Source organism: Macaca mulatta, chromosome 6, assembly GCF_049350105.2.
Source record: "Macaca mulatta isolate MMU2019108-1 chromosome 6, T2T-MMU8v2.0, whole genome shotgun sequence".
NCBI classification, from domain to species: Eukaryota; Metazoa; Chordata; class Mammalia; order Primates; family Cercopithecidae; genus Macaca; species Macaca mulatta.
The window spans coordinates 42,117,591-42,142,982 of record NC_133411.1 but is presented as its reverse complement, the minus strand read 5'-3'; the positions used below and the strand labels follow the sequence as shown (position 1 = coordinate 42,142,982).

At 38.4% G+C, this 25,392-nt stretch overlaps 1 protein-coding gene across 1 annotated transcript in view; it reads left to right on the top strand.

Moving 5' to 3' along the window:
- MROH2B (maestro heat like repeat family member 2B) overlaps nt 1–25,392 on the top strand; it is a 73,994-nt gene that overhangs the window by 23,009 nt on the left and 25,593 nt on the right. The window contains exons 18-24 of the mRNA XM_078004356.1: nt 2,815–2,922; nt 12,689–12,805; nt 15,353–15,460; nt 16,014–16,166; nt 21,136–21,162; nt 21,852–21,971; nt 22,191–22,270. Coding sequence (XP_077860482.1) covers nt 2,815–2,922; nt 12,689–12,805; nt 15,353–15,460; nt 16,014–16,166; nt 21,136–21,162; nt 21,852–21,971; nt 22,191–22,270 — 713 coding nt within the window. The remainder of the gene's footprint in view (nt 1–2,814; nt 2,923–12,688; nt 12,806–15,352; nt 15,461–16,013; nt 16,167–21,135; nt 21,163–21,851; nt 21,972–22,190; nt 22,271–25,392) is intronic.

Genomic DNA, 25,392 nt, shown 5'->3' with positions numbered 1-25,392 from the left:
TCTTTAAATTGCCATAATTTGGACAACAATCTTAAATCCACTTGGGTAAGTTTCAGACAGTTTTGAAGATTTTACTTAGCAATATTTTTCCTGTGTCTTTCTTAAATCTTCTCTAATTTTCAACTTTTTACTTCTTGCAACTTTATTTTTTTACCAGCCACATAATGAAGCACAGATTAACATAATTTCCACTTCCGTGCCCCTAAACACAACTGTATTTCCTCTTCTATTTGTGGCTTAATGTCTTTTTCCTAATGTCTAGAAAACAAACGGCCACATTGTATCCCATTTCCAAAAACGAATTTCCTCTCTCACCCATAAACTTCTTGGAGCTTTACAACTAACAGCACTACAGGTGATACCAAATCCCAGAAATAGTAAATTGCAGACAGGCGGTGGACATTGACTTCACAAAGATGTGACTTCAGAAACTTGCAGGAGGGAAGAAGCCCACAGATAGGGAGCTTTTAATATAGGTTTTCAGTTTATAAGGCACCTACCTAGGAATTACCTATGGCTTCTTAGAAGAGTCAGTTTTCAATGATCTCTCCACAGCACCTCCTCTACCTTCTATCTCCATCCTTCCAGATTCAGAATCTCTGGGGGTGGTACCTGAGAACTGGCATGTTTTAAAGGTTTCTATCAGTGATTCTTATCCAATATATGATTTGAAAGTACATAGGCATGGGCAAAGACTTCATGTCTAAAACACCAAAAGCAACGGCAGCAAAAGCCAAAATTGAAAAATGGGATCTCATTAAACTAAAGAGCTTCTGCACAGCAAAAGAAACTACCATCAGAGTGAACAGGCAACCTACAGAATGGGAGAAAATTTTTGCAATCTACTCATCTGACAAAGGGCTAATATCCAGAACCTACAAAGAACTCAAACAAATTTACAAGAAAAAAACAAACAACCCCATCAAAAAGTGGGCAAAGGATATGAACAGACATTTCTCAAAAGAAGACACTCATACAGCCAACAGACACATGAAAAAATGCTCATCATCACTGGCCATCAGAGAAATGCAAATCAAAACCACAATGAGATACCATCTCACACCAGTTAGAATGGCGATCATTAAAAAGTCAGGAAACAACAGGTGCTGGAGAGGATGTGGAGAAATAGGAACACTTTTACACTGTTGGTGGGATTGTAAACTAGTTCAACCATTATGGAAAACAGTATGGCAATTCCTCAAGGATCTAGAACTAGATGTACCATATGACCCAGCCATCCCATTACTGGGTATATACCCAAAGGATTATAAATTATGCTGCTATAAAGACACATGCACACGTATGTTTATTGCAGCACTATTCACAATAGCAAAGACTTGGAATCAACCCAAATGTCCATCAGTGACAGATTGGATTAAGAAAATGTGGCACATATACACCATGGAATACTATGCAGCCATCAAAAAGGATGAGTTTGTGTCCTTTGTAGGGACATGGATACAGCTGGAAACCATCATTCTTAGCAAACTATCACAAGAACAGAAAACCAAACACCGCATGTTCTCACTCATAGGTGGGAACTGAACAATGAGATCACTTGGACTCAGGAAGGGGAACATCACACACAGGGGCCTATCATGGGGAGGGGGGAGGGGGGAGGGATTGCATTGGGAGTTATACCTGATGTAAATGACGAGTTGATGGGTGCAGCACACCAACATGGCACAAGTATACATATGTAACAAACCTGCACGTTATGCACATGTACCCTACAACTTAAAGTATAATAATAATAAATAAATTAAAAAAAAAAAAAAAAAGAAAGTGACTGCTCTACTCTCCTGGTCCTCAATTCTAGGATCCACCTCTCTCCTATATTTATGGTTCTTTTATGTTCCATTCCCTCTCTCAAAATTCCCACCAGATTTTCTTCTGCTACCATTTTAAAATAACTATCTCTACTAGGGAGAAAAATATTTTTTTTTCTAATGGGAAGCCTTGACAACAGTTCCTTTTCCTCTTCCAATTTTGAATATATTTCTGGTCTTTTTTTCCCCAAAACTTTCTGCCCATGTCTTCTTCTCTTAAATTTCCAAAACTGTTTAGTTTCTTTAAAGAACCCATGAATGAGCTCCTATTAAGAGCATACATACACATCCTTTCATTGGTTTTGTTTGGCGTTGTGTCCTTTTCTAAGCTTTAAGTTGAAAAAATATAGGAGAAATAATATATATATTGCAATGTGTTTGTCAAAAAGAAAAAAGAACACCTTTCTATGTATTGTTCAAAGAAAAAGGACATGGATTCAAAGGATTGATGTGACCCTGTCTCATAGATATTGGTAAAACCACGAATCTTTAGTTACTAGAGTTGAAGTTTGCAGAAATGTACCTGTACATTGAAATGTGCCTGTTCTTTAAGACATTTAATTCTTGATTCCAAAAATCTCTATCCTGTTTGGGTTTTTTTTTTTTTAAGTATGTAATAAGTTAAATTAATATTAACAAATGGAGTTTTTCCAAATCTATCAAAACTAGAAAAATGCCAAATTTAAGTTTCAGATTAGATTAGTTTCTATTTTAGGTCTTTTAGCAATGTTTATTTAAAGGAAGAAAAGGAAGTTGCTTTTCCACATTCTGTGTATCTTATTCTCCATGCAAATTCAGAACATATCATAAAATGTTTTTTAGAATAAACTAACAGGAAAGTTTCAAAGGAATTAATTATTTTATGGGAAAAGTAATAATACTGTTTAAAATAGATTTAAACTTTTAAAAGATAAGTAACCAAAAAAATACCAAGTAAGCACATGAAACTGTCATATTCATATCTAACTTCCACTTCCTACAACAGTTGCTCAAAGAATCCTTGTGGAAGATCGATGACGTGGCCTGGACCATTCAACTGACTCGGGATTTCAAAGAACAAATGGGCAGTTACAGCAATACCTCCATTGAGAAGGTTGGTTTTTCAGCTAAGGGGGAAACCTTAGCTTTTACCTGTGATCCAAAATGGCTTCTATAGCTCCATCTTGTCTGTATTACAATCAAAGGGAGGGAGGCACATTTAGAAAAAAGAGTTCCTTCTTTTTAAGGCCACTAGCTGAAAGCTGAATACTACCTTCTCTGCACCTCACATTTGGCCCAAATTTACTTGTATGGCCTCACATATCTGCGAGGAAGACTGAGAGGTAGATAAGATAGATATGTGCCTGACTAATATTCAGAGGTTCTTTCTAGAGGAGGAAGAAGAATAGATACTGGAAGGCTAACAGCAATGCTTAATGTCAGCTTCTGTCTTGGCTTCCATTATGCCAGTCTTGTGATGCTGGCTATCAAAAAGAATCTACTACAATTTAACATAGGCTTATAGCTAAAATAATACTCAAAAGCCACTTCTAGGAAAGGGTGCCCAAAGAAATATGTTTTAATTTCCAGTGACAAAGAGGTACGGCCATGGAGAACAATGATTAAAGGCCCCACATCCATGTGTCGGTTAACAGGACAAGTCAGAGCAATAAAGTATTTTTCAAACATTATTCTTTTCCATGTTTTTAAAGTCAGTTCTTCTATCCCTCTGTCTCTAAATGGCCCCTACCTAACCTTCCACCTTGTAGCCATCCATTCCCAATGGGGTTTGGAGCCAGTTTCCCCCCTACTTAATACTAATGGGGCTTTAGGTAAATTATTTTATCTCTCTGGATGCTCAACATACTCATCAATAAAATAGAAACAATACCCACCTCTGAGGGTTGTAGTATTCTGAGGGTTCAATGACATACAGTATATAAAGTCCCTGGTGAAGTGCTTAACACAGGGCGTGTGCTTCATGTAATAGTAGCTTGGAACATGGTCTTTTAACATAGTCTTTATTATGTTAATACCATTCATAAGTTTATTTTCCTGGAAAAATATTTACGTTTCTCAGTTCCAGTACTCAGTATTTCTTTCCACAAATTATTCATTATCAATCTTTGACTGACATATGTAATTTTCAAAATTCTCCTCACATATGTAATTTTCAAAACTCTCTAGTTTGGTGCAGAGTACTGATTTTCCATATGGGTTTATCAAACCCACCAACACACATGGGAAAGATTTGGTGAGTAATGCTCTATCTTCTTATAATACAAACTAGCTCTGTGCACGTCATGTCATGCCATGTATTTTTTTTTATTATTATACTTTATGTTCTAGGCTGCATGTGCCCAACATGCAGGTTTATTACATATATATACATGTGCCATATTGGTGTGCTGCACCCATTAACTCATCATTTACATTAGGTATATCTCCTAATGCTACCCCTCCCCACTCCCCCTACCACACGACAGGCCCTGGTGTGTGATGTTCCCTTCCTGTGTCCAAGTGTTCTCATTGTTCAGTTCCCACCTATGAGTGAGAACATGCGGTGATTGGTTTTCTGTCCTTGCAATAGTTTCCTGAGAATGATGGTTTCCAGCTGCATCCATGTCCCTACAAAGGACATGAACTCATCATTTTTTATGGCTGCATAGTATTCCATGGTGTATATGTGCCACATTTCCTTAACCCAGTCTGTCATTGATGGACATTTGGGTTGGTTCCAAGTCTTCACTATTGTGAATAATGCTGCAGTAAACATACCGGTGCATGTGTCTTTATAGGAGCATGATTTATAATCCTTTGGGTATATACCCAGTAATGGGATGGCTGGGTCAAATGGTATTTCTAGTTCTAGATCCTTGAGGAATCGCCACACTGTTTTGCGTAATGGTTGAACCAGTTTACAGTCCCACTAACAGTGTAAAAGTGCTCCTATTTCTCCACATCCTCTCCAGCACCTGTTGTTTCCTGACTTTTTAATGATCGCCATTCTAACTGGTGTGAGATGGTATCTCATTGTGGTTTTGATTTGCATTTCTCTAATGGTGAGTGATGATGAGCATTTTTTCATGTGTCTATTGGCTGCATAAACGTCTTCTTTTGAGAAGTGTCTGTTCATATCCTTTGCCCACTTTTTGATGGGATTGTTTGTTTTTTTTCTTGTAAATTTGTTTGAGTTCTTTGTAGGTTCTGGATATTAGCCCTTTGTCAGATGAGTAGATTGCAAAAATTTTCTCCCATTCTGTAGGTTGCCTGTTCACTCTGATGGTAGTTTCTTTCACTGTGCAGAAGCTCTTTAGTTTAATGAGATCCCATTTGTCAATTTTGGCTTTTGTTGCAATTGCTTTTGGTGTTTTAGACATGAAGTCCTTGCCCATGCCTATGTCCTGAATGGTATTGCCTAGGTTTTCTTCTAGGGTTTTTATGGTATTAGGTCTAAAATTTAAGTCTCTAATCCATCTTGAATTAATTTTTGTATAAAGTGTAAGGAAGGGATCCAGTTTCAACTTTTTACTTATGGCTGGCCAGTTTTCCCAGCACCGTTTATTAAATAGGGAATCCTTTCCCCATTTCTTGTTTTTGTCATGTTTGTCAAAGACCAGATGGCTGTAGATGTGTGGTATTATTTCTGAGGGCTCTGTTCTGTTCCATTGGTCTGTATGTCTGTTTTGGTACCAGTACCGTGCTGTTTTGGTTACTATAGCCTTGTAGTATAGTTTGAAGTCAGGTAGCATGATGCCTCCAGGTTTGTTCTTTTGGCTTAGGACTGTCTTGGCAATATGGGCTTTTTTTGGTTCCATATGAACCTTAAAGTAATTTTTTACAGTTATGTGAAGAAAGTCATTGGTAGCTTAATGGGGATGGCATTGAATCTATAAATTACCTTGGACAGTATGACCATTTTCATGATATTGATTCTTCCTACCCATGAGCATGGAATGTTCTTCCATTTGTTTGTGTCCTCTTTTATTTTACTGAGCAGTGGTTTGTAGTTCTCCTTGAAGAGGTCTGTCACATCCCTTGTAAGTTGGATTCCTAGGTATTTTATTCTCTTTGAAGCAATTGTGAATGGGAGTTCATTCATTATTTGGCTCTCTGTCTGTTATTGGTGTATAAGAATGCTTGCGATTTTTGCACATTGATTTTGTATCCTGAGACTTTGTTGAAGTTGCTTCTCAGCTTAAGGAGATTTTGGGCTGAGACAATGGGGTTTTCTCAATATACAATCATGTCATCTGCAAACAGGGACAATTTGACTTCCTCTTTTCCTAATTGAATACCCTTTATTTCTTTCTCTTGCCTGATTGCCCCACCCAGAACTTCCAACACTATGTTGAATAGGAGTGGTGAGAGAGGGCATCCTTGTCTTGTGCCAGTTTTCAAAGGGAATGCTTGCAGTTTTTGCTCATTCAGTATGATATTTGCTGTGGGTTTGTCATAAATAGCTCTTATTATTTTGAGATATGTTAGATCAATACTGAATTTATTGAGAGATTTTAGCATGAAGGTCTGTGGAATTTTGTCAAAGGCCTTTCCTGCATCTATTGAGATCATCATGGGTTTTTTGTCTTTGATTCTGTTTATATGCTGGATTACATTTATTGATTTACATATATTGAACCAGCCTTGAATCCCAGGGATGAAGCCCACTTGATCATGGTGGATAAGCTTTTTGATGTGCTGCTGCATTCAGTTTGCCAGTATTTTATTGAGGATATTTGCATCAATGCTTATCAGGGATATTGGTCTAAAATTCTCTTTTTATTGTTGTGTCTCTGCCAGGCTTTGGTATCAGGATGATGTTGGCCTCACAAAATGAGTTAGGGAAGATTCCCTCTTTTTCTACTGATTGGAATTGTTTCAGAAGGAGTGGTACTAGCTCCTCCCTGTACCTCTAGTAGAATTCAGCTGTGAATCCGTCTGATCTTGGACTTTTTTTGGTTGGTAGGCTATTAATTATTGCCTCAGTTTCAGAGCCTGTTATTGGTGTATTCAGGGATTCAACTTCTTCCTGGTTTAGTCTTGGGAGAGTGTATGTGTCCAGGAATTTATCCATTTCTCCTAGGTTTTCTGCTTTATTTGTGTAGAGGTGTTTATAGTATTCTCTGATGATAGTTTGTATTGCTGTGGGGTTGGTGGTGATATCAATTTATCATTATTTTATTGCATCTTTTCATTCTTCTCTCCTTTCTTCTTTATTAGTCTTGCTAGCAGTCTATCAATTTTGTTGATCTTTTCAAAAAACCAGCTCCTGGATTCATTGATTTTTTGAAGGGTTTCTTGTGTCTCTATCTCCTTCAGTTCTGCTCTGATCTTAGTTATTTCTTGCCTTCTGCTAGCTTTTGAATATGTTGGCTCTTGCTTCTCTAGTTCTTTTAATTGTGATGTTAGGGTGTCAAGTTTAGATCTTTCTTGCTTTCTCTTGTGGGCATTTAGTGCTATAAATTTCCCTCTACACACTGCTTTAATAGTGTCCCAGAGATTCTGGTGTGTTGTATCTTTGTTCTCATTGGTTTCAAAGAACATCTTTATTTCTGTCTTCATTTCATTATGTATCCAGTAGTCATTCAGGAGCAGGTTGTTCAGTTTCCATGTAGTTGAGCAGTTTTGATTGAGCTTCTTAATCCTGAGTTCTAATTTGATTGCACTGTGGTCTGACAGACAGTTTGTTATAATTTCTGTTCTTTTACATTTGCTGAGGAGTGCTTTACTTCCAACTATGTGGTCAATTTTGGAATAAGTGCGATGTGGTGCTGAGAAGAATGTATATTCTGTTGATTTGGGGTGGAGAGTTCTGTACAGGTCTATTAGGTCTGCTTGGTGCAGAGTTGAGTTCAATTCCTGGATATCCTTGTTAACTTTCTGTCTCGTTGATCTGTCTAATGTTGACAGGGGGGTGTTAAAGTCTCTCATTATTATTGTGTGGGAGCCTAAGTCTCTTTTAAGTCTCTAAGGACTTGCTTTATGAATCTGGGTGCTCCTGTATTGGGTGCATATATATTTAGGATAGTTAGCTCTTCTTGTTGAATTGATCCCTTTACCATTATGTAATGGCCTTCTTTGTCTCTTTTGATCTTTGTTGGTTTAAAGTCTGTTTTATCAGAGACTAGGATTGCAACCCCTGCCTTTTTTTGTTTTCCATTTGCTTAGTAGATCTTCCTCCATCCCTTTATTTTGAGCCATGTACGTCTCTGCATGTGAGATGGGTCTCCTGACTACAGCACACTGGTGGGTCTTGACTCTTTATCCAATTTACCAGTCTGTGTCTTTTAATTGGAGCACTTAGCCCATTTACATTTAAGGTTAATATTGTTATGTGTGAATTTGATCCTGTTATTATGATGTTAGCTGGTTATTTTGCCCATTTGTTGATGCAGTTTCTTCCTCACATCGAGGGTCTTTACATTTTGCCACGTGTTTGCAGTGGCTGGTACCGGTTTTTCCTTTCCATGTTTAGTGCTTCCTTCAGGATCTCTTGTAGGGCAGGCCTGGTGGTGACAAAATCTCTAAGCATTTGCTTGTCTATAAAGGATTTTATTTCTCCTTCACTTATGAAACTTATTTGTCTGGACATGAAATTCTGATTTGAAAATTCTTTTCTTTAAGAATGTTGAACATTGGCCCCCCACTCTCTTCTGACTTGTAGAGTTTCTGCTGAGAGATCAGCTGTTAGTCTGATAGGCTTCCCTTTGTGGGTAACCCAACCTTTCTCTCTGACTGCCCTTAAGATTTTTTCCTTCATTTCAACTTTGGTGAATCTGATGATTATGTGTCTTGGAGTTGCTCTTCTCGAGGAGTATCTTTGTGATGTTCTCTGTATTTCCTGAATTTGAATGTGGGTGTGCCTTGTTAGGTTGGGGAAGTTCTCCTGGATAATTTCCTGCAGAGTGTTTTCCAACTTGGTTCCATTCTCTCTGTCACTTTCAAGTACACCAATCAGATATAGATTTGGTCTTTTCATATAGTCCCGTATTTTGTGGAGGCTTTGTTCATTTCTTTTTACTCTTTTTTTCTCTGAACTTCTCTTGTCATTTCATTTCATTCATTTGATCTTCAATCACTGATACCCTTTCTTCCAGTTAATCGAGTCGGTTACTGAAGCTTGTGCATTTGTCACGTAGTTCTCGTGTCATGGTTTTCAGCTCTATCAGGTCATTTAAGGACTTCTCTATGTTGGTTATTCTAGTTAGCCATTTGTCAAATCTTTATTCAAGGTTTTTAGCTTCTTTGATTTGGATTTGAACTTCCTCCTTTAGCTCAGAGAAGTTTGATTGTCTGAAGCCTTCTTCTCTCAACTCGTCAAAGACATTCTCCATCCAGCTTTGTTCTGTTGCTGGCAAGGAGCTGCATTCCTTTGGAGGGGTAGAGGTGCTATGATTTTTAGAATTTTCAGCTTTTTTACACTGCTTTTTCCCCATCTTTGTGGTTTTGTCTACTTTTGGTCTTTGATGATGGTGATGTACAGATGGGGTTTTGGTGTGGATGTCCTTTCTGTTTGTTAGTTTTCCTTCTGACAGTCAGGACTATCAGCTGCAGGTCTGTTGGAGTTTGCTGGATGTCCACTCCAGACCCTGTTTGCCTGGGTATTGGCAGCGGAGGCTGCAGAAGAGTGAATAATGCTGAACAGCAAATGTTGCTGCCTGATCATTCCTCTGGAAGCTTCGTCTCAGAGGGGTACCTGGCTGTGTGAGGTGTGAGGTGTCAGTCTTCCCCTTGTGGGTGTATCTCCCAGTTAGGCTACTTGGGGGTCAGGGACCCACTTGAGCAGGCAGTCTGTCCATTCTCAGATCTCAAACTCCATGTGGGAGAACCACTACTCCCTTCAAAGGTCCATGCCATGTATTCAACAGCTTCCAGACTCACAAGATTATTCCAGAATAATGGTGGTACTGGTAGGCAGAGCAATTTTAGTAATTAGCTGCCGAGATGCTCTCAAGCCTTACGCTGAACAAGAGTAAAGTAAGAATGTACTAATTAGCTTCTGCTGAATCACAAACTAACCCTAGTGGCTTAAAATAATAGCTACCTATTTATCTCACAATTTTATACCTTGACACTTTGGGCTGGGCTCAGGTGGGTAGTCATCTAATCTTAACTAGGCTTACAAGGTATACTTGAGGTTGGCTGGTATATGATGCATCTTTTTTTTTTTTTTGAGATGGACTATTGCTCTGTCACCCAGGCTGGAGTGCAGTGGCATGATCTTGGCCCACTGCAATCTCTGCCTCCTGGGTTCAAGCAATTCTCCTGCCCCAGCCTTCTGAGTAGCTGAGACTACAGGCATATGCCACCACACCCAACTCAAATACAAATGTATATTTGTATATAAAAATATACAAAATATATTTGTAAAATTCAAATATATTTATTTGTATTTTTAGTAGAGATGGGGCTTCACCATGTTAGCCAGGATGGTCTTGATCTGCTGACCTCATGATCCTCCCACGTCAGCCTCCCAAAATGCTGGGATTACAGGTGTGAGCCACCACACCACCGGCCTATGATGCATCTTAAATAGCACAGTTGATTTCTGTTCCTGTTGTTCTCTCATCCTCTAGCAAGCTAGCCCAAGCTAACTCTCAGGATGATAGCAACAAAGTATGTAAGGACTCTTGAGGTATAGGTGTAATAACCAACCTTGTATTTAACATGAATAGACTCTCCCTTAAATACTTCACCTTATTTTAATATGAGTAGGCTCTCCATTAGCTGAGAAAACCCTTGGCTCCTTCATTTACAAGACATCAAGGGCTCCTTACCCACCCTCTTCCTGAAGGACTTAACTTGTGCAAGCTGACTCTCAACATATCAAAGAGTGCAATTAACTAAAAAGGTACTGAGGCAAGTAATGTCCGCAGTTCCCAGGAGTTCACTTGGCAGAGAATACAATAAAGCCTCTGCTTTTGTGTCTGGCAGATAATACCCAGAGCCCCCACACCTATCACCCTGTGATGAATTTAAAGTCCCTGCACCTGGAACTGTTTGTTTTCCTATAACCATTTGTCTTTTTAACTTTTTTGTCTGTTTTACTTCTGTAAGAATGCTATAGCTAGAATCCCCCTCCCCTCTCTAAACCAAAGTATAAAAGCAAATCTAGCCCCTTCTTTAGGCCGAGAGAATTTCGTGCGTTAGCTGTCTCTCAGTCGCTGGCTGATAAAGGACTCCTGAATTCGTCTCAAAGTGCGGCATTTCTCTCTCACTCGCTTGGTTACAACATAGGCTCAGAACTGGCCCATTATCATTTTTGCCACATTCTATTGGCCAAAGCAAGTCAAAAAGCCAGCCCAGGTTCAAATAAATGGAAAAATAGACTCCTTTTTTGATTGAAGGAGCTGCAACACCCCATGGTAAGGAGGCATGGACAGAAGTAGGATAGAAAAGTTGCTATTTTTGCACCCTACCACATTTTCTCCCAGTGCTAGGCTCCTGATTTCTTGGATTCCATGTGAAGCACCAAAGCAGGAATGTACTATGCACTGGACCAAAATCTGCAGAGAAGCAACAGGTCAGCAGGACTGGGAGGCACTAAGACTAATATTTTACACCTAAGTCGAACTTTTCCCTTCATGACATCAATTTTTTCCTGCAGCACGACTTTCCCAGATTCTTTCCACTCTTTCCTCCAAGGTGGGCTTAAATAGACTTTAGCAGCTTCGTCCCCAAATTGTATTTACATCTGTATTGTACACAGTTTTTTCCAGTATAATTTCCTTATTATAGGGACTTTGACCTGAGTAAGTGAAAGTGGGGTGGATGCGACCTGGTCAGATTCTCACTTTGATTGAGGCCACTGTCACTCTGGGAGTTGAGATAACAGCAACTGCTCCACCTCTTTTTAACCTTATGCACCCCTCTTATTTCAAGCCAGACTGAGCTGCACATTTCTCCTGAATGTACTAATTTAACTTGGTCTGTGTCTATTAGAATGTCCTGTCCTCCTGCTCCACAGATTCTCCTATGGTCAATAATGACCACTCATTAGGAACAGTCCTGCCAGCTATGCAGAGTCCTTGAAGTCAACCACCAACTAGCCAGTTTTGTCTCTTGTGTGTGACAATATGGAGATTCTAAATAAATGCCAATCTGATACTATATGGCTAGGAATGATTTGAACCTTATAAAAAAATTAAAGCCATCTTCAAAATAACCAGTTGGGCAAGGTGGCTCACACCTGAAATCCCAGCACTTTGGGAGGCTGAAGCAGGCAGATCCCTTGAGACCAGGAGTTTGACATCAGCCTGGTCAACATGGTAAAACCCCATCTCCACTAAAAATACAAAAATTAACCGGGCATGGTGGCACATGCCTGTAATCCTGGCTACTCAGGAGGCTGAGGCAAAAAATCACTTGAACCTAGGAGGCAGAGGTTGCAGTGAGCTGAGATCATACCACTACACTCTAGCCTGGGCAAACAGGGTGAGACTCTATCTAAAAAACAACAACAACAACAACAACAACACAAAACCCTCTTTTTATTGAGCATGTTCAATGAGCATTTGTTGAGCACATATAAACAACCAGGAACTATACAGTGGAAATAATGAATAAGACCCTTTGCTACAATGAACCCAAATCCTAAGCATGGAGACAAGCAAGAAAATAAAAAATTAGAATGGAGAGTGAAGAATATTTTAGGGGCAGGGCACAAAGTAGAGAAGAACATAGGAGAGCACAGACAGAGGGCAGAGCCTGGAGTAAGGAAACACTCTGAAGAAGACAGAATGCTTGAGGTACCTGGTTATTAAGTGGATTAAGTCACCCCAATTTCTTTCCTTCAGATGATTATTTTAACTCTTTCCACTCTTCATCAGAATCTTGCTTTCCAACCTTTAAAATCCTGTTGCTTATCTTTTGTTTTCCAGAAATTCCTTTGGAAAGCCTTGGGAACCACCTTAGCATCCTGCCAAGATTCAGACTTTGTAAACTCACAGATTAAGGAGTTTCTGACTGCTCCCAACCAACTGGGGGATCAAAGACAGGTGGGACCCCTTGCTCTCAATTTCCTCTTATGATGATAACAACTAATCCTACCCACAAAACATCTGACAGCTTTTATAATAATGTTCTACTTAATCAGAATTATCAATTAATACACTCAGAATAGCCTAACAGAATTTTTCAGAAAAGTTAGGCTTTTCTATTTAAAAATCAATACTTCATTTTTAGCCAAGTTCGTGAAAATATTGAAAAATCAATTTCAATAATTCTTACCTAACGAGAGTATATTTGATATATTTTGACCTTAGCTTGACTTACAGCATGATTGTGAGCATCAAAATGATTGAATTTACAAGCTGAAAGCTACTTTTAGACTAATCTAGAGAGAATGTAAAGATAACCTGAAGTGTTTCTGCAAAGCTTTACCTACTTCCTACCATAGCCTGTGGCTATAGAGCATATGTAAATATGGAGGAAGCAGAAGATGTGCATTTTGTTGCTGTTGTTTTTGTTGTTGAGACAGAGTCTCACTCTGTCACCTGGGATGGAGTGCAGTGGCAGGATCTTGGTTCACTGCAACCTCCGCCTCCCGGGTTCAAGCTATTCTCCTGCCTCATTCTCCCAAGTAGCTGGGATTACAGGCATCTGCCACCATGCCCGGCTAATTTTATATTTTTAACATATAGGGTTTCGCCATGTTGGCCAGGCTGGTCTTGAACTCCTGACCTCAGGTGATCCACCCACCTTGGCCTTCCAAAGTGCTGGGATTACAGGCGTGAGCCACCACGCCCCACTGAAGATGTATATTTTAAAACAAACAAACCAACAAAAAATAGTTCCCAGGCTGATAAAGACCACCAGTATAAAAAAAGTATAGTGTGTTATACTTTCTCCTCAGAAATTATGAGATATTTAGGGTTCTTTCTCACACATTAAATGACCAGAAACCACTAGACCTCACTGAACTTTTGAAACTGCTTTTATGTTACTATTATTTCCTTTTTTCTTGTCAGATATTATCATCATTTATTGCTATTGGCACCATCTCAATATCATTTTTTTTCCATCTTAGCTCTGGTATAGGTTAGGAAACAAAGTAACTTGATTTTAGATATAAGCATATAATAAGCATTCAAGCTCTGAGAGTTTCACAGACTTAAAAAATAAATTGTGACTGGGCACAGTGGCTTACGACTATAATCCCAGCACTTTGGGAGGCCGAGATAGGCGGATCATGAGGTCAGGAGTTAGAGACCAGTCTGGTCAACATAGTGAAACCCCGTCTCTACTAAAAATACAAAAAATTAGCCAGGTGTGGTGGTATGCACCTGTAATTCCAGCTACTCGGGAGGCTGAGGCAAGAGAATCACATGAACCCAGGAGGCGGAGGTTGCAGTGAGCTGAGATTGCACCACTGCACTCCAGCCCGGGTGACAGTGTGAGACTCCGTCTCAAAAAATAAAAAAATAAAAAGTTATGACGTCCAATTGAGCTTCTCAAATGCCTTTTTGACTTAATTTTAAGTCCTTGAATATGTCTTACATACTAAAGTGGCTTAGTAAATGACCTCTGGATGAATAAACTGTTAACACGTGACTTTCATAACCCACCAAACCTATTTGGTTTTCAATCTCCTAAGCATAATGTTTTCAATCATGTGATGCCAGAGCTCCAATTCTAGCTTCATACTAGAACGATTATTATCTAGACTCTACAAGAATGATCTAGTCTATGAGTTTTCATAATGGCTCTGGCAGGGTTATGCAACTGAATGACAGACATATAACAGGTTTCAGGAGCAAATTGCCATGAAGGAACTCTGGTGAAATCAGCTTTGGACAAGAGAGGTGGGGACAGCCAGAATATATAACCTGAGTGTGAAACAAGAGCTGCCGACTTTCAGAAATTTAACCTCTTAAGATACAATAAAGTTTCAGGAACAGAATGATTCTTTAAAAGCATCAGTTAATTCAAGCTGGAAAAAACCTCCATTAGCATCCCAGCAATCATAGATTACAAGTCCAAGATCTTGGGGATAGCCTAAACGGCCCTACTGTGACGAACCTGCCACCTCCAGTCTGACTCATTTTGCACTGCTCTCCTCCCTGACTGCTCACTCAGCCCTCTCAGTGGACTTCAGGAGCTTTGCACTTACCTTCTCTCTGATTGAAACTCTCCTTTCCAGACAGTCTAATGGCTCACTCCCTCACTCATTTCAGGGCTCTGCTTATTGTCACCTTGTCCATGAGACCATCTCTGACTATCCTATTTTAAAAATGCAAACTTCCCCCAATCCTCATTACCTATTCCTGCTTTACTCATCTTCGTAGCACTCATCACCATCTGGCACACACGCTGTATATTTACCTGTTTACTGAATTGATGTGTTTACTTATTTCACTTCCCTATTACTTCCCTGTCAGTCCTCCTGGTTGTATACTTCACAGAGATGGGGACTTTGGTATGTTCTGCAAACTACTGTACCCTCAGCACCTAAAAGGGTACCTGGCCCATAATAGGTGCTCAGTAAGTATTTGTTGAGTAAATAAATGGTTAAACTCAAAATGTCATACCTTCTCTGATTTTAGGGAATCACATCTATTTTAGGACACTGTGCCGAGAACCATTTGGATATTGTTTTAAAAGTACTTAAAACATTTCAAAATCAGGAAAAGTTTTTCATGAATCGATGTAAGGTAAGAAGAATCATCTTCTTCAAGGTTCTCAGGATTGCAAGGCCAGACAACCCCGATTTCTTCAGTGAATATCCTTTCTCTACATTACGCTTACTCCTGTCGCCAGGTTCTTATTCCAGGTCAGAACCGTCTAAGCCTAGTCTTTGCAGGATGATCAGCTATATGAAAAGTCTATTTTCTCTGACCCTAAAGCTGATCTGGAAGATCCTAAATGCGCTCTGCATGTGCCTAGGTTTGCTGCTCTGCCAACCGCTCAGCCTTCAGGAATAGCTCCTCTCATGTATACTCTGCTTACCTTGAAGGAAAGGGGCCTGATAAGTAAATAATTAACAAAAGCTTCTCCCAGTCATCTCTCTGAAGCCCTGATCGTCCCACAGGACCATCCTGCGTGTTTACATTTAAACAGGCAAAAATACATTCATTTTAGACTTATTTGAATCATCCCAGTTCAGTTTCTTATCCCTATAGTGGTCCATGGGATTAGGAAAAAAACATGAGAGAAAATAAAACTCCTTCAGTCACATTTTTCACATCTCCCTTTCCTGGTCTTCAGAGCCTTTTTTCTGGGAAAAAGAGCCTGACCAAGACAGATGTCATGGTCATCTATGGAGCTGTGGCCCTCCATGCTCCCAAGAAGCAACTTCTCTCCAGACTTAATCAAGACATCATATCCCAAGTCCTGTTACTTCATGGCCAGTGCTCTCAGGTAACGCCCATTGCAGGACTGCCTCCATTTCTAGGCTGGGGTTCCTAAAACTTGCAGGGACTCAGCCCCTGGGAAGCTTTTTTCCTTCCCAGTCTTGGGTATGTTTTTATCAGCAGCGTGAAAACAGACTAATACAGTAAATGTCTCATGGATTACTACGCAGCCATAAAAAAAGAATAAAACATGTGTTTTGCAGCAACATGGATGGCTGCATCCTTCAGGCTCAAAGGATACAGGCCAAAAGAAAGATAGATAGGATCTGCTATGTTTGGGAAATGAGAACATATGGGAACAGAAAAATTCATTTTAAAATAGCATCAGGTAATCTATTTTCTTTCCTAAGGCCCTGAGCTGTTCATGTCCTACCACTGCTGTGATGTGTGATTGTCCCAGATCAATCATATCCATAGTGATCTCACCCATGTTTGAACTTAAAACAGTTACTCCTGTACTATTTTAGGGCACCTGGCTTATTACTTCCTTGTAATAGTATCAGAAGTGTTAGCCCATGGTAGTTCTTTAACTTTTTATGTGATAAGACTTACAAATTACCTTGAACAGTGTCTCACAAATAGTAAGTGTCATATACATACTTTAAGTGAATAAAATAGGTCATTCGTCAGGCTTTTCAGTTCACCTATGTTGCACTGTCTTCCTCTCCACATTCATCCCAGCCACCCTGACCCTTCTTGATGCTTCTCAAACATACGAAGAATGTTCTACCTTCAGAGCCACCAAACCAGGTTGAAATTTATCTGATCATTCTGTCTTCCATAGCATTTTATTTGTATCTTTAATAAATTGCCTTATACATGTTGTGAATTCATCCATTTTGCTGACAGATACCAGGCTGGCCACCTAAGAATCACATAAGAATCAAGTTTAAAATATAGCTTCCTAGAGTTGTTTTCTAGAGAAGTTACTTCAGTAAGTCTTGGGAAAACTCTGGAAATCTATATGGTTAAAGGGTCAAGTGATTATTTATAGATCGATGTAGGAGGCTTTCATTGATTATAAGCACATCTGCTTCTCCTGTTAGATTGTCAGCACCTTGCTGACTCCTTTAGCTTCTGGTCTGTGTCTCCACAAACCACATGTTGATGCATAAGTGCTCTTCAAATTTATTCATATGTACATGTGATAAGAATAGACTCATAAGGACTCATGAAATTGTAGTCATCAGTATATGCTAGTGGAAGGGTATAGGGCAGTCTTCCTCACACCTTAGTTGCATAAGAATTGCCTGGAGAGCCTGTCAAAAATAGAGATGCCTAATGAATCCCAGTCTTCAGAGTTGAATCACTGAATTTGTATTTTCAACATGCTCCTCAAGAGTTGATTCTGATGCCCCCAAAATCTGATAAGCAATGATGAAAATAGAAAACATAATAAATTATGTTTTATGTTACATTAATTTATAGTCAGTAATTGAGGAACATTATGAGGAAAATACAAGAGAGAGGAGCCAAGCAAGGTGGCTCATGGCTGTAATCCAACCACTTTGAGAGTCCAAGGTGGGAAGATCACTTGAGGCCAGGAGTTAGAGACCAGTCTGAGCAACATAGTGTGGCTTCATCTCTACAAGAAATTATTTTTTAAGCCTGTAATCTCAGCCCCTTGTGAGGACAAAGTTGGAGGACCACTTGAGACCAGGGGGTTGAAATCAGCCAGGGAAAAGTATCAAGACCTCATCTATAAGAATAAATAAATAAAACAATTGCCCAGGTGGGGTGGTACATACCATTAGTCCCAGTGCACTCTAGCCTGGGTGACAGAGCAATACCTTATCTCTAAAAATAAATAAATAAAAGAGGAAAGAAAATAAGAATGATTAAGATAAACATTACTATACACTTTCAGGGTACAGTCCGTTCTGCTATAACAACATATACACAAGATAATATAGGTAAAAACATAAGGAGGAAATGAGGTTGAGGCATAACACTCAAAAAACTCCATCAGTGACACACTCTTTAGTTTAGAAGCCCCTCCTGGACAGATTATTTCTTTTCATAGATCTGAACAAAATTATTTCCCATTGAATTTTTTTTTCAACTTTTAGATACAGGAGGTACACGTGCAGGTGTGTTGCATGGGTATATTGCATCCAGGTAGTGAGCATAGTACCCCACAGTTAGTTTTTTTACCCTTGTCCTCCTCTAATAGTCCACAGTGTCTTGTTCCCATGATTATGTGCTCAATATTTAGCTCACACTTATTTTGTTTTCTGTCCCTGCATTAATTTTTAGTATTATGGCCTCCAGCTCCATCCATGTTGCTGCAAAAGACATGATATTATTATTTTTTATGGCTGTATAGTAATCCATGGTATATGTACTGTATTAGTCCATTTTCACTATGCTGATAAAGACATACCTGAGACTTGGAAGAAAACAATGTTTAATGGACTTACAGTTCCATGTGGCTGGGGATGCCTCACAATCACAGCAGAAGGTGAAAGGCACGTCTCATGTGGCAGCAGACAAGAGAAGAGAGCTTGTGCAGGGAAACTCCCCACTTATATAATCATCAGATCTCATGAGGCTTATTCACTATCATGTGAACAGCATAGGAAAGACTTGCTCCCATGATTCAATTACCTCCCACCAAGTCCCTTCCATAACATATGGGAATTCAAGATGAGATTTGGGTGGGGATACAGCCAAACTATGTAAATATGGGGTGTGTGTGTGTGTGTGTGTGTGTGTGTGTGTGTGTGTGTGTATCCCACATTTTTAATCCAGTCCTCCATGGTTGATTCCATGTCTTTGCTATTGTGAATAATGCAGCAATGAACATATGAGTGCATGTGTCTTTTTGGTAAAATGATCTATTTTTTAAGTACATTACCAGTAATGGAATCACTGGATAGAATGGTAGCTCTGTTTTAAGTTCTTTGAGAAATCTCCAATCTGCTTTCCACAGTGACTGAACTAATTTACATTCCCGTCAACAGTGTATAAACATTCCCTTTTCTCCCCAGCCTCACCAGCTTCTGTTTTGTATGTTTGTTTGTTTTTACCTTTTTTGTAATAGCCATTCTAACCACTATAAGACAGTATTTCATTGTGGGTTTGATTTGCATATCTATGATGGTTAGTGATGATGAGCATTTTTTCATGTTTGTTGACCACTTATATGTCCTCTTTTGAGAAGTGTCTGTTCATGTCCTTTGTCCACTTTTTATTGGGGTTGTTTGTTCTTTGCGTGTTGATTTGTTGAAGTTCCTTATAGATTCTGGATAGTAGACCTTTGTCAGATGCATAGTTTGAGGATATTTTCTCCCATTCTGTAGGTTTTCTGTTTACTCTGTTGATATTTTCTTTTGCTGTGCAGAAGCTCTTTAGTTTAATTAGATCCCACTTGTCAATTAAATATTTAATCTATCTTGAGTTAATTTTGATACATAGTGAAAGATAAGGGTCTAGTTTCACTTATCTGCATATGGTTAGCCAGTTATCCCAGCAACATTATTTATAGAATAGAGAGACCTTTTCCTATTGCTTCTTTGTTGTTGTTGTCAACTTTGTCAAAGATCATATGGTGTATGGCTTTATTTCTGAGTTTTCTATTCTGTTCTATTGGTTTATGTGTCTGTTTTTGTGCCAGCACCATGCTGTTTTGATTACTATAGCCTTATAGTATAGTTTGAAGTCAGGTAGTATGATACTTCCATCTTAGTATTGCTTTGGCTATTCAGGCTTTTTTTGTTGTTCCATATGAATTTTACAATAGTTTTTTTCTAATTCTGTGAAGAGTGACATTGGTAATTTGATAGGAATACCAATGAATCTGTAAATTGCTTTGGGCAGTATGATCATTCTAACAATATTGATTCTTCCTATCTGTGAGCATGGAATGTTTTTTCATTTATTTGTGTCATCTCTGATTTCTTTCAGCAGTGTTTTGTAGTTCTCATAAGGATCTTTCATGACCTTGGTTAACTGTATTCCTAGGTATTTCATTTTCTTTGTGGCTACTGTAAATGAGATTATGTTCTTGATTTGACTCTCAGCCTGGACATTTTTCGTGTATGAAAATGCTACTGATTTTTATACATTGACTTTGTATCCTGAAACCTTACTGAAATCATTAATCAGCTCCAGCAGTCTTTTGGTGGAGTTTTTCGGGTTTCCTGTGTATGCAATCATTTTGCCAGTGAATAGGAATTTTTTTACAAAAAATTAAAAATACAGAAATGCTACCTAAAAAATGGCATTTTACCTTGAAACACCTGAGGTCAGTTATGAAGGTTGGAATTTCCTATGAAATGGTAAAAGGAAGGAGGGTTATCTGAAGTCTAATGGATTGTTGTAATACCAGATTTGGATGGGAAAGACTCATAACACACAGTAAACTGAGGTAGCTGGTAGATTCATGGGGTGTGTGCATGTGTATGCTTTGAGTATTCCTACGTGGCTCGGTTCACCTGTGCACCTTTCCTCTCACCGAGGAAACTGCACACAAGCAAATGTGAATTCAGCATGTACTAAAAGTATTCTCTGATACAGTATGTCAATCTCATTGGAACAAATCTGCATTTTCAACACAAATGTTATAGCAGAACTCACTGTACTCACAGTTCCAGAGTTAGCTGCCCTTTGACTTTTCATTTTATAATTTTTCACTTCTCATTTCCCTAAGAGCCTTTACCCTTCCTTACCAAAGTCTGTTGAGCCTCTTTAAATGATTGTGAAGGCTAAAAACCCAAGACTTGAGGTCTCTAACCTGCCTTCTGCAGCTTACTCATGATTCACCTGGGGGAAAGACTCTGCAAATGTACAAGGTCTCACTTTAAAAATGGAAGAAGTGAATTGCCTCCCTCCCCTTGGCAAGACCCCCCTTGGCAAGGCTCTACCTTCTGCTTTACTGTTTTCCTTCAGGTTGATGGGTGGGTCATTTTGTTGGGTTGAGTGTATATCTGACTGCTACTCATTGAGAATCTAATTTTGCCTTTATTTTTTTTTAGGTTCTTGGCATGTCTGTGATGAACAAGGTAGGAGATATAGATGATAGATAAGATAGATAGATAGATAGATAGATAGATAGATAGATAGATAGATAAATGCCCCCCTGAAGTATGCCAAGCAAAGATGTTCTTTTGATTTGATTCCATTTGAAAGATTTCCAACATGTAAAAATCCAGTTCTGAAGTCAGAATCCATCATCCTAATCCAGGGCAGAACAAGGGACTATATTCTGGTTCCAGGGTCTTTAGAAGTTGAGCTATAAACTAAAGCAACGTTTTTCAAACTTTGGGTTGTGACCCACAAGTTGACCATGAAATCAGTTTAATAGGTCAAAAACAGAAAAATTCTTTAATGAAATAACAGAGTACTTTACATATAAAAACTATAACTATTATTTCTGTTATATATTAAACATATTTGGGGCATATAGATATTAGGTGGAATTGTAAATGTTTTCTACTGTTGTTTATGGTCAAAAAGGTTTGAAAACCACTGCTCTAGAGAACTTTTATTCTATTGTGTGTGGTAGGGAGGAAAAATGGCCTTTGTTTCTCACTTTCCCTGAAACTTAAACCCTAGTCTGGAGTAGAGATGGCAAAGGAAGCAAAGATCCTCACTCCTGTCTGGGAACATATTTCAAAGCTAGGTCACATGTTAATAGACCTGAGTGTGGTGCCTTAGACCTTGACTTGCGTTGTGAATGCTTTTTCTTTAGGATATGGATCTGCAAATGAGTTTCACAAGAAGCATCACTGAGATTGGCATTGCTGTCCAAGATGCTGAGGATCAGGGGTTCCAGTTTTCCTACAAGGAGATGCTGATTGGCTACATGCTGGTGAGTGTGCAGAGAGGGAATAAGGAAGGTCCTGAGTATTCTATTACCAAGACTTCAGGGCTATCTTTTTAAAAAGTGAATAGACTTCACCAGTCCCACATAACAGATCTCTGCCTTGTTTATGACCCAGGGCACCCAATGGTCCGATGAGATTGCAGCTGCATCTGGAAACTTTCCTGAGCCTTTCTGAAACATTTGATCTCCTTATTTGTGTTGCAGGACTTCATTAGAGGCGAGCCCCTGGATTCCTTAGCTAGCCCTGTTCGGTGGAAAGCCTTAATCGCCATTAGATATCTCAGGTAGATAATTGTTTGTTGTTTTTATTGAAAAAGTATTTTCCCAATTATCCTCCTCCTGATCAACTAACATCTATTAGTGCAGATTCGGTACACACTCCAAAAACTGAACATAGTTCATTAATAAGAGCTTCAAATTGGGGCTTTTTCTCCTTCCAAAGAGTTACGGATCTGGCTGAGAGATTGGTCATTTGATGACTGACAGAGACTGAAGAGCCACTCAGATGAATTACATGTATTGATATATGGACTAAAATTTCTCTGCAAAAGGAAATTCCTCTTTCTAGATCCTGGCCTCCAAGCAAATTTTAAACTTTCAATTAAAATCTTATGAAAGCCCTAATCACATTCTGGTTGGTTAGCAGCAATAATCCTGAAAAAGAAAATAATTTTTAGCACAATTTAAAAATAATATTTTCACCCTGCAGTAAAATAAATAGAAGTTAAAACCACAATAAGATAGCATCTCATGCCAATCAGAATGGCTATTACTAAAAACTCAAAGAAAGATGCTGATAAGGTTGTGGAGAAAAGGGAACACTTATACACTGCAGCTGGGAATGTAAACTAGTTCAGCCATTGTGGAAAGCAGTTTAGATATCTCACAAAAGAGAGCTACAATTCAACCCAGCAATCCCATTCCTTGGTATATACCCAGGGGATATAAATAGCTCTACCATAAAGACATATGCATGCATATATTCATTGCAGCACTATTCACAGCAGCAAAGACTTGAAATAAACTAGATGTCCATCCATGGTAGACTGGATAAAGAAAATGTGATACATTACACCATAGAATACTATACAGTCACACAAAAGAATTAAATCTGTCTTTTGCAGTAACACGAATGGAGCTGGAAGCCATAAACCTAAGCAAATTAATGCAGGAAAACCAAATACCACTAATTTTATAAGTGAGAGGTAAATATTGAGTACACATGGAAACAAATAAGGAAATAATAGACACTGGGGCCTAGTTGTGGGTAGAGGTTGGGAGGAGGGTGAGAATTTAAAAACTATCTATCTAGTTCTATGCTTATTGATGAGATAATCTGTACACCAAATCCTCATGACATACAATTTACCCATAAAACAAACCTACACATGTACCCTCTGAACCTAAAATAAAAGATGAAGAAACAAAAAGAAAAAGAAATAGAAGTCCTCTGTAAAGATTGGGAAACCACACAAAATTTTTAAGAAATAATAAAAACCACCCATCGTGCCCCTGTTGCTAAAACTCTGGTCTATTTCCTTGATGTGGTTTGACTTTGTGTCCCCACCCAAATCTCATCTCAAATTGTAATCCCCAAATGTTGAGAGAGAGACCTGTAATCTCCACGTGTGAAGGGAAGGGGGCGATTAGATCGTGGGAGTGTTTCCCCCATGCTGTTCTCGTGATAGTGAGTGAGTTTTCATGAGATCTGATAGTTTTATAAGTGTTTGGCAGTTCCTCCTTCACATGCTTACTCTCTTCTGCTGCATTGTGAAGACGTACCTGCTTTCCCTTTGCCTTCGGCCACAATTATAAGTTTCCTGAGGCTTCCTGAGCCATGTGGAACTGTGAGTCAATTAAACCTCTTTCCTTTATAAATTACCTAGTCTTGGGTGTTTCTTTATAGCACTGTGAAAATGTGCTAATACATTCCTTTAAGTCTTTATTTGTAGTCCTCCATTTTTATAACAGAGTTGAGATTCTACTCTGCATATGATTTTTCATCCTGCTTTTTCTAACTTCACCGTACATATTTCCACATTATCACCAATTCTTCACAAACATCATACTTTTCTTAGTTTTTAGTTTTTGTTGATGTTTAATTGTGGCAAAATAAATAAAATATAAAATTTATAATCAGTCATTTTTAAGTGTACAGTTCAGTATTGTTAAGTACATTCACATTGTTGGCTAAAAGTACTTGGCTTTATTTTTGGGTTCTCTATTCTGTTCCATCAGTCTAAGTGCCTATTTTTACACCAGTGCTATGCTGTTTCAGTAACTATAGTTTTGTATAAAGTCAGGTAATGTAATGACTCCAGATTTGTTCTTTTTTCTTACTATTGCTTTGGCTATGTGGGCTCTTTTTTTATTCCATATGAATTTTAGGATTGTTTATCCTATGTCCTATGAAAAATGATGATCATATTTTAATGAGAATTGCATTGAATTTGTAGATTACTTTGGGCAGTACAGGCATTTTCACAATATTGATTCTTCCCTTCCTTGAGTATGGGATGTGTTTCCATTTGTTTGTGTTATCTATGATTTCTTTTAGCAGTGTTTTGTAGTTTTCCTCATAGAGATCTTCCACTTCCTTGGTTAAGTATATTTCTAGGTATTTAATTTTTTTTCAGCTGCTGTAAAAGGGACTATTGTTGGTATATAGTAGAGCTACTGATTTGTGTATATTGATTTTTGTGACCCAAAACTTTGTTTTTTATAGCCATTCTAATGGGTATGAGGTGGTATTTTCTTGTGGTTTTGATTTGCATTATCCTAATGATTAGTTATGTTGAACATCATTTCATATGTTTTTTAGCTATTTGTATATTTTTTATGGAGAAATGTCTACTCAAGTCCTTTCCATATTTTTAAAATCAAGTTGTTTGGTGTTTCGTTGTTTAATTATAGTATTTTTTAAATTTATTCTGGACATTAACCTCTTATCAGATGTATGATTTGCAAATACTTTATCCCATCTAATAAGTTGCCTTTTCACTCTGCTGATTCTATCCTTTGATTCACAAAAGTTTTATTTCAGTTTGTTTTTTCAACCTTTATTTTATATTTGGGAGTACATGTGCAAGTTTCTATATTACATGATGCTGAGACTTGGGGTACAAATGAATCTGTCACCCAGATAGTGAGCATAGTACCCAATAAGTAGCTTTTTTCAACCTTGCTCCCCACTCTCACTCCCTCTTTTGTATTCCCCAAATGCACAGAAGTTTATAATTTTTAAGTAGTCCATTTGTCTATTTTTCCTTTTCTTGCCTGTGTTTCAAGAAATCACTGTCAAATTCAAGATCATGAAGCTTTTCCCTATGTTTTCTTCTTAGAGTTTCATAGCTTTAGCTCTTACATTTAGATCTTTGATCCATTGTGAGTTTATTTTAGCATATGG